This window comes from Hyperolius riggenbachi, chromosome 6 (genome assembly GCF_040937935.1).
Source record: "Hyperolius riggenbachi isolate aHypRig1 chromosome 6, aHypRig1.pri, whole genome shotgun sequence".
NCBI lineage: Eukaryota > Metazoa > Chordata > Amphibia > Anura > Hyperoliidae > Hyperolius > Hyperolius riggenbachi.
This window is the reverse complement of record NC_090651.1, coordinates 195,158,708-195,168,874: the sequence shown is the minus strand read 5'-3', so window position 1 is coordinate 195,168,874 and position 10,167 is coordinate 195,158,708. Positions and strand designations below refer to the sequence as shown.

The 10,167-nt window shown below is 48.6% G+C and overlaps 1 protein-coding gene across 1 annotated transcript; it reads left to right on the top strand.

Moving 5' to 3' along the window:
• The first annotated feature begins 9,432 nt into the window (after nucleotides 1-9,432).
• LOC137522112 (uncharacterized) lies at nucleotides 9,433-9,912 on the top strand. The gene has a single exon (XM_068242141.1). The coding sequence runs from the start codon at nucleotides 9,433-9,435 to the stop codon at nucleotides 9,910-9,912; it is 480 nt and encodes a 159-aa protein (XP_068098242.1).
• Nucleotides 9,913-10,167: the final 255 nt, after the last annotated feature.

The window sequence follows — 10,167 nt, the reverse complement described above, 5'->3', positions numbered from 1 at the left end:
TCAGGAAGGGGGCAAATAGTTTTTCACATCACTTTAGCAAGACAGAAGAACAATCCCTGCGCACTCTTCAACCAATGAATGGTTTGCCTCCAAAGGTGCTGCTCCAAATGCTGGGTGGTGCCAGCGTATTTGTGCAGAAAATGGAAAGAAAACAGGAGCGCACCTCTGGTGCAATAAATCCTTTTATTTCAATAGACACACAATAAAAGTTACACTCACGGTGTATAATTGTACAGATACGCCTGTCAGGCCTGCCGGCAAACGTCTCCTGTCACCCGCGCTTGGCCAGAGCAGCGGGGAGCGTGATGGTTGGCATAGAGGTCGGGAGCGGTGGGCGGAGCCAGGTCGCGGGGATGCCGTCTGACGTCACGACGCGTTTCGGCGTTAACCACGCCTTCGTCAGGTGACGTGACGTGACGGCGGGGACGGCGGACATTTAATTCCATCGAAGTGGGTGGGGGGGTGGATCCGGGGGGAGTGGTTATACTAGAACGGAACCACCTACTGCATCGCGCAATGCTAACTACAGAAGATACATAGTTGCAATAAAACCACATCTAAGCGTAAAATCAATAAAAATCAATTAAAAATAGGCATTAGAAACATAGACTTTAACACAACAAATAACAATAAGAATATTCAAATATAAAGTGCAAATTGCAAATACATACGTACACATTGTTCTATATAGAACATGGTGTTATAGGTCGGGCGAATAGATGCATACAAGCGTATGATAACTCGCTTGTTGGTCCTAGATATAGAGCATTAGTCAGAAGCAACGCGAACCACGAATGTTATAAATGCATAGCCTGACCCTCAATTGGCAGAGTGTTAGATTAACTGTTAGGGGTCAAAACTTTACAGCGATTGCCCATGCCTTAGATATGACCAAAGGACATGAGGGAGAGACAGTAAACTACAGTGGGGCTAAGGAAATGGTCCTATGGACCCTTCGTAGCTGGTTCTATATTATCCCAAATACTGGGGTGGGGGAGATGCTAGTGGAAGAAATAAGCTTAAATGGCACCCCGAGCATATAAGAAACGGTTATAACCTGAATATCAGTACTGGGGTGCTTTTGTAGGTAAAGCCAGCTCAGTGCTAAAGGCGGCTAAGTGCTATCCATGCGACTTGACGGTCGCATCTGGAGAGAACAGTTCACTTTACCCCCCCTCTCCCCCCCCCCCCCCCCCCCAGGTTCCCCTTGCACACAGTTATCACCACATGATTCATATTGTTAGCTGAGACGGCATAGGGCCCTGTAACAAATATCCCCCTCCATCCTGTCACTCTGGCCAAGGGCGGGTGACAGGAGACGTTTGCCGGCAAGCCTGACAGGCGCATCTGTACAATTATACACCGTGAGTGTAACTTTTATTGCGTGTCTATTGAAGTAAAAGGATTTATTGCACCAGAGGTGCGCTCCTGTTTTCTTTCCATTTTTTCACATCACTGTAACTGATCAGAAGATGCAACAAACTGACAGGCTCCAAAAAGCAAGCAGAGATTTGGCATCAGAGTAAACCATGCCTGAGTTCATGCAGTCAAGAGCCAGCAAAGCATATAATGCAGCAGTGGGCAGAAGCAAGCAAGAGTTCATGTAGCAGTTTGCCTAAATTAGCTGTATGCAAATATGGAGCCTGAATGCAGTCATAGAAAACCACATACTGTAACGCTCCTGGTGATTCTGCGTGTGGCCAGTCCACCGTTGTGATGTGCTGCTGTTCTCAGTGACAATGCCTCCAGCTGCACTGAAGGTCCTTTCTGACAGGACGCTTGAGACAGGGCAAGCCAGAAATTGGATGGCAAGTTGTGACAGCTCTGACCACAGGTCAAGCCTGCGCACCCAGTAGTCCAGGGGTTCAACGCTGCTCAGAGTGTCTGCATCTGCAGTTAAGGCCAGGTAGTCGGCTACCTGCCGGTTGAGGCATTGGTGGAGGGTGGATCCGGAAAGGCTAAGGTGAGGCATTGGACTAAGGAATGTCCGCATGTCCGACATCACCATGAGATCGCTACAGCGTTCCGTCCTTCCCTGCGTGGACATGGGAGGAGGAGAAGATTACTGGCAGTGGCACCTTTATTCCATTGTGCTGTGACATCACCCTTAAATGCACTGTAAAGCATACTTGCCAGCTTATTGTGCAAGTGCTGCATCCTTTCCGCCTTCTGTTGATTTGGTAACATCTCCGCCACTTTGTGCTTATACCGAGGGTCTAGTAGTGTTGCCACCCAGTACAGGTCATTCCCCTTGAGTTTTTTTATATGGGGGTCCCTCAACAGGCTGGGCAGCATGAAAGACCCCATCTGCACAAAGTTGGATGCCGACCTACTATCCATCTCCTCTTGCTCTTCCTCAGTGATGTCAGGTAAGTTCTCCTCTTCCCCCTAGCCACGAACAATACCACGGGAAAGGTGAGCAGCACAAGCCCCCTGTGACACCTGCTGCGGTTGTTTTTCCGCCTCCTCCTCCTCAAAAATAAAAAAAACACCTTCCTCATCTGACTCCTCTTCCCCAGATGACTCCTCCTCCTCTTCCCCCTCCTCCTTTTGTGCTGCAGCAGGTGTTGATGAAAAATCTTGCTCTGGTTGTTATGGTTCCCACAACTCTTCCTCCTCTTCTTGTTCACACTGGTCTACAGCTCGATCCACCACTCTACGCACGGCACGCTCCAGGAGGAAAGCATATGGGATCAAGTCGCTGATGGTGCCTTCACTGCGACTCACCAGGTTTGTCACCTCCTCAAATGGACGCATGAGCATGCAGGCATTATGCTTGAGTGTCCAGTACCTTGGCAAGAAAATCCTCAGCTCCCCAGAGCCTGCTCTAGCACCGTAACTGTACAGATACTCGTTGATGCAAATATGGAGCCTGAATGCATTTATAGAAAACCACATACTGTACCGCTCCTGGTGATTCTGCGTGTGGCCAGTCCACCGTTGTGATGTGCTGCTGTTCTCAGTGACAATGCCTCCAGCTGCGCTGAAGGTCCTTTCTGACAAGACGCTTGAGACAGGGCAAGCCAGAAATTGGATGGCAAATTGTGACAGCTCTGACCACAGGTCAAGCCTGCGCACCCAGTAGTCCAGGGGTTCAACGCTGCTCAGAGTGTCTGCATCTGCAGTTAAGGCCAGGTAGTCAGCTACCTGCCGGTTGAGGCGTTGGTGGAGGGTGGATCCGGAAAGGCTAAGGCGAGGCGTTGGACTAAGGAATGTCCGCATGTCCGACATCACCATGAGATCGCTAGAGCGTTCCGTCCTTGCCTGCGTGGACATGGGAGGAGGAGAAGATTACTGGCAGTGGCACCTTTATTCTGCTGTGCTGTGACATCACCCTTAAATGCACTGTAAAGCATACTTGCCAGCTTATTGTGCAAGTGCTGCATCCTTTCTGCCTTCAGTTGATTTGGTAACATCTCCACCACTTTGTGCTTATACCGAGGGTCTAGTAGTGTTGCCACCCAGTAAAGGTCATTCTCCTTGAGTTTTTTTATATGGGGGTCCCTCAACAGGCTGGGCAGCATGAAAGACCCCATCTGCACAAAGTTGTATGCCGACCTACTATCCATCTCCTCTTGCTCTTCCTCAGTGATGTCAGGTAAGTTCTCCTCTTCCCCCTAGTCACGAACAATACCACGGGAAAGGTGAGCAGCACAAGCCCCCTGTGACGCCTGCTGCGGTTGTTTTTCCGCCTCCTCCTCAAAAAAAAAAAAACACCTTCCTCATCTGACTCCTCTTCCCCAGATGACTCCTCCTCCTCCTCCCCCTCCTCCTTTTGTGCTGCCGCAGGTGTTGATGACAAATCTTGCCCTGGTTGTTATGGTTCCCACAACTCTTCCTCCTCTTCATGTTCACACTGCTCTACAGCTTGATCCACCACTCTACGCACGGCACAGTCCAGGAAGAAAGCATATGGGATCAAGTCGCTGATGGTGCCTTCACTGCGACTCACCAGGTTTGTCACCTCCTCAAACGAACGCATGAGCCTGCAGGCATTACGCATGAGTGTCCAGTACCTTGGCAAGAAAATCCTCAGCTCCCCAGAGCCTGCTCTAGCACCGTAGCTGTACAGATACTTGTTGACGGCTTTCTCCTGTTGTAGCAGGTGGTCAAACATGAGGAACGTTGAATTCCAGCGAGTCGGGCTATTGCAAATCAAGCGCCTCACCAACAAGTTGTTTCTCTGCTGAATATCAGCCAAGCGTGCCATGGCCGTGTAGGAACACCTGAAATGCCCACACACCTTCCTGGACTGCTTCAGGACCTACTGTAAGCCTGGGTACTTACACACAAATCTTTGGATTATTAGATTCAGCACCTTGTGCCATGCAGGGTACATGTGTCAACTTTCCAAAACTCAAAGCCAAAGTAAGATTGCTGCTATTGTCACACACTATGTTGCCAATCTCCAGTTGGTGCGGGGTCAGCCACTGATCCACCTGTTTGTTCGGAGCAGCCAGGAGAGCTGCTCCAGTGTGACTCTCGGCTTTGAGGCAAGACATGTCCAAGATGGCATGACACCGTCATACCTGGCATACAGCATAGGCACTGGGGAGCTGGAGGTGTGTAGTTGGAGAGGAGATTGCAACACCAGTAGAGTAGCACTGTCACTCAGTCAAGGAGGAGGAGGAGGATGACAGCGAAGAGGATGTAGCAGGAGGAGTAGGAGGAGAAGGAGAGGAGGTGGCAGCAGGCCTGCCTGCAAGCCGTGGATGTGTCACAACTAGGTCCGCTGCACAGCCACGTACTCCCTGCTTGCCGGTGGTCGCCAGGTTGACCCAATGTGCTGTATAAGTAATGTACCTGCCCTGAACATGCTTTGCAGAGCAGGCATCCATGGTCAGATGGACCCTTGACCCAACGCTGTGTGCCAGAGATGACACCACTTGCCTTTCAACATCATGGTACAGTTTGGGTATCGCCTTTTTTGAGAAATAATTGCAGTCTGGTATCTTCCACTACGGTGTTCCAATCAGCACAAATTTTAGGAAGGCCTAAGAGTCCACCAGCTGGTATGGTAACAGCTGGCGAGCTAAGCCAGCAGTCAGACTTCGTGCAAGGGGGTGACTGGCAGACATTGGCTTCTTCTGCTCAAAGATTTCCTTCACAGACACCTGGCTGCTGTGGGCAGCGGAGCAGGAATCGCTCAAGCTAAGAGGCTGTTTTGCCTCACGGGAAGGGTTTTTAAACACTCTAACATCGCTCACCACCGTAGTGGGTAAAATTAATTGCAGCAAAACATGGGGAAAGGTTCAATAATGATATTTATTGAGCTACAATCCTGTTATAATTATCATCTAGACTTGCAGAATCATAGTTAAGTTGTATTTGAGTAATTAGTGAGCACCAATATTCTTACCAAGTATTGTAGCATCACCCAGAGAAGATCGGGGGAACTCAGCGACCTCAGAGGGGAAATACCTGGCAACACAAACAGACGGCATGTCTGCTTGTCCTTCGAGAGTCCCAACTCAAAAGTATTTTTCCCTCCTTTATATAGACAGAATTCAATGTCTGCGCAGGCATAGAACATGTTTCATCCATGCACCTGTGTAGATAAGGGCGCGTGATCACCATGTGCCTATATCAGTGCACCTGTGCAGACAAGGCACATGACTGCGTGATCACAACGTGCTTTAGAAGTGTCACAGAACACGTCTGACTATTTTTGCTTATGTGAGAACTTGCACATCATCTCATATTTTGACTAGTGTTGTAGATAGCAAAATTCTCATGGTCAGTCTTCCATGAGAATGTTATGGTTAGAAATATCTCATAGCCAGTTTTTGATGAGAATGAACAAAAGTGTTATTTTGAACTATAACTGATTTATAAAAGAGGCTAACATATATATCGTGGACACCAATCTTATCAATTAATCAATCAGACATTCTTGTCACTTTTGTATCTCAGAGGCGGAGTGGAGGAGGGTGGCTGTGAAGGTGCAAGGGATAAAGCGGCTGAAGATGCTGCACCTGAAGGAGGAAAAGAAGGTGGAGGGTGGCTTTGCTTTTGTGTGCAGCTTTTCCTCAAGTGGTCATCCCATTGCAGTTTGTGCTTTTTCATCATGTGCCTTCGTAAGGCAATTGTCCCTACGCGGGTCTTGGTCTTTCCATGGCTCAGTTTTTGGTGGCAGAGAGTACAGATGGCATCGCTCTCATCTAATGCAGACATACAAAAAAATGTTCACACCGCTGAGCCCTGGGATGATGCCACTATGGTGGTGGCGGCAGCAGCTGACCTTGAAGGGCATGTTGGCTGGCCGTTATACTCACCGGCCTCCTTCCAGGTTTTGCTGCAGTTCGGGGTTCCGTTTGCGCAGGAGCGCGCAGGAAAGGTGGATATTTAACCTGCTTGTACCATGGTATAACGCCGTACGGCGTGCCGCGCATGTATTCTCGCGCATCCGCATGTTTGGTTGCATCTACGCGTGTGCGGGACGTTACAGACAATAGTATGCATGCGCAATGTAATTGTGATGTTTGTGCGCGTGCGCGTTGTAAGGCGTACCGCTGTACACATGCACGTGTATCAATTGGCGCCAAAGGCCCTATTTAAGGCCATCTGTATAACAGGTCAGTGCTGTCTGTTTGTGCAGCTTGCCAGTAGTGCTACCCGTTACTCTGCTTGCCTGTATCCTGATTGTCTACCTGTTACTGAACCTTGGCTTGGCCTGACTACGCTTGAACTCCGCCTGTCCCGACTCTTGGCTTGTTACCCGTTTTGCTTGAACTCTGCCGGCCCTGACCTTTTGCTTGTTATCCACTGTTGAATGAACTCTGCCCTGATCCTGGACCGTCTGACTACGCCTCTGCCTGTTGATTCTGTACCTCGCATTGATCCATAGCTCTACAACGCAGTATCATCTGTTCTCCAAGTCACTGTTAGGACCTTCTTAAGCGCAACCGGGTGGGCACTAGGCCCAATGGGCCGAGGGGTGAAGACCCGTGGTCACTTAGACTCTGTGCTTGGAAGGTACTGCTCTCAGTGGCGAGGTCAACAGCCTCCTGTAATCATAACAGAACAGACAGCCATAATGGATGCTGCCGGAGCTCAGTCAGACATGGACACTCTCTGCACGATGGTTTCTGAACTCAGCCTCTCTGTCCAGAACATACAGAGCAACTTTGTGCAACTTCAGTCTCAAGTTCAAAACTTGCTGATCTCAGGGCCACCTGCTCCTGCAACCAATGTCACTGTTACTACACCAAGCCCAGAGTCTAAAGTTCCACTTCCAGACCGATTCTCTGGAGACCGAAGCAAGTTCAGGACTTTTAAAGGAGCTTGTCTGCTACTCTTTAGCCTACAGCCCAGAACTTACGCTAGTGAACCAGCTAAAGTGGGTACTGTAATTTCACTTTTACAAGATGAACCTCAGGCTTGGGCCTTACAACTCAAAGAGCAGAATCATCCAGCTTTAACCTTGGTTACTTCCCTTTTTGAAGCTCTTGCAGAACTTTATGATGACCCAGCTCGTACAGATTCAGCTGAGTCGGCTCTTCAGAATCTCTGCCAAGGTCGTAGACCAGTTGAAGAGTACATCTCGGATTTCTGCCGCTCGAGCGGTGATACTGAATGGAATCACGCTGCCTTAAAGTTTCAATTTCGCTTAGGACTATCAGATCAGTTAAAGGATGAACTAGGGTTGGCATTCCTGCAACTTTAAGAGATCTCATACAGTTGTCTACCCAGATTGATAGATGATTACGAGAACGGAGACTTGAGAGAGCCGGAGCTCCCCGTACAGCTTGAAACTTTCCTTCTTGTAATCTTCCTCCTTTTCCCTTGCCACCTTCAAGTATGCCCACTCCAGCTAGTCCTGAGGAACCTGAACCGATGCAATTAGGTTTAACCAGGACCCCTTTAACCACAGAAGAAAGACAATGTCATAGACAGGCCAATCTGTGCATGTATTGTGGCGCCTCTGGTCATTTCCGCAACAACTGTCCAAATAAGACCTGGCAGTAAGCATGGTTCAGACACTCTACAAGATCAACTTCCTCTACCGTCTTCATCCGCTCATATATCTCTATCTTTGTCCCTGCAGGGTCCAAATGGGATAATCAACACTAAAGCCATCATCGACTCCGGAGCCTGTTCCTGTTTTATGGACTTTTAACTAGTACAGCAACTTGAACTACCAATCCGCCAAAAGACTTGTCCACTTCCCATACAGTTAGCAGATGGCACTCCTCTCAGTACGGGTCCCATCACTTCCGAGACTTAAGGTAGCCATACACTGGCTCGATTCCCGGCCGTTTCGACAGCAGATTCGATCCTGGGATCGAATCTGCTGCCAATCGTTCGCGGTAAACACAGCCGCCGATCCGATTCCCTCCCGGAATCGGATCGGTCCGTCGATCGCGCCGTGCGGGAAATTACCCTTGATCGTCCGCCGGTAAAGTGCGCGTCGCTAGCGGCGGCCGATCCGATCAGGTATACATTACCTGAGGCTGGCTCCCGGGCGTCTTCTCCGTGCTGCACGGCTCTGTTCCGGCACCATCCATCCCGGCGCTTCCTGTGTCACTGCAGTGACCAGGAAGTTCTAATAGAGGGCGCTCTATTTGAACTTCCTGGTCACGGAGTAACACAGGAAGCGCCGTAATGGATCCGGAACAGAGCCGTGCAATGCGGAGAAGATGCCCGGGAGCCAGTATCAGGTAATGTATACGGGGGGGAGGACAGGCGGCAGGAGCAGCTCAGCAGATGGTGAATCGGTTTCAGGCTGAAATCGATTCACAATCTGTTTGCAGTAAAGGCAGCCATACGATCCCTCTCTGATCAGATTCGATCAGATAGGGATCTGTCAGCTGGACGATCTAATGGCACATCGACCAGTGTATGGCTACCATAATCCAGTCCTGGTTACCATCTCAGAAGATCATCAGGAATACTTAACTTTTGATCTGATAACATCTCCATTGTTTCCTGTTATTCTGGGAATCCCCTGGCTTCAATCTCACAATCCTCTGATCAATTGGCGTTTAGGAACTGTCACTTTTCAGTCTAATTACTGTAAAAGATTTTGCTTGCCCAAAGTCGGTCAACTCCTGAGCATCAATCCAGTATTGAAATCATTACTACCCACTCAATATCAAGATTTCAGAGATGTGTTTGATAAAAAAGCTGCAGATACCTTACCTCCCCATCGCATCTATGATTGTCCTATAGAATTTTACCCTGGTGCTGAGATTCCTTTTGGCAGAGTCTTTCCCCTTTCTGAACCCGAGTCTGAGGAATTAAAACAGTATATTGATGAAAACTTGGCTAAGGGGTTTATTCTCCATACTTCCCCTGCTGGGGCCGGAATCTTCTTTGTTGAAACTTCTTTGTGAACTCAATAAAATCACAATCAAGAATCGTTACCCACTGCCATTAGTACCGGATCTTTTTCAAATTTTTCATATTTTTCGGGACTTTATAGATGTGCTTATGGCTGTGACCTTGGATGATATCCTAATTTTCTCCCCTTCTCTAAAAGAACACAGAGTTCATGTAAAGAAAGTGTTGAATCGCCTTCGAGTTCATAACTTATATGCCAAATTGGAAAAATATTCATTTGAGCAAACCAATGTTCAGTTTCTCGGACTACAGATTTCTGCAGAGGGAATTAAGATGGATTCTCAAAAAGTCTCTGCTATCCTGGACTGGCCAGCTCCTAAAGACAAGAAGGGGGTACAACGCTTCATAGGCTTTGCCAATTTCTATAGACGTTTTATAAAGAACTTTTCTGCAGTTGTAGCTCCTATTACTCAGCTCACCAAGGCTCATCAAAGGTTCAACTGGACGTCTGAGGCTCAAGCAGCATTTGATAAACTTAAGCAACTTTTTACTTCAGCCGCTATTCTCAAACATGCAGACGGTAACGATTGCGGAATTATCTCTGTGGTCAGCGCACTAGATGTGCGCTGACACTGCGGAAGTCCTCCACAAGCGTATAAAACGACAGAACCCAGCTTGGTGCAATGCACCTGCAGAGGGAAATTCTCACCAACATATGGAGCTGTGGAGTGCAGAGGAACAACCACTCTGCACTGCCACAGACGCCAGATGGGAATTGTACGAATTGCAAAAATGCAGGGCAAGATAGCCCTCAGAGAGAGAGAGAGAGTAAGCACAGCGGCAAAATGTATGTGTGTCCACCAATCTAGTCGCCCCCCGGCAACG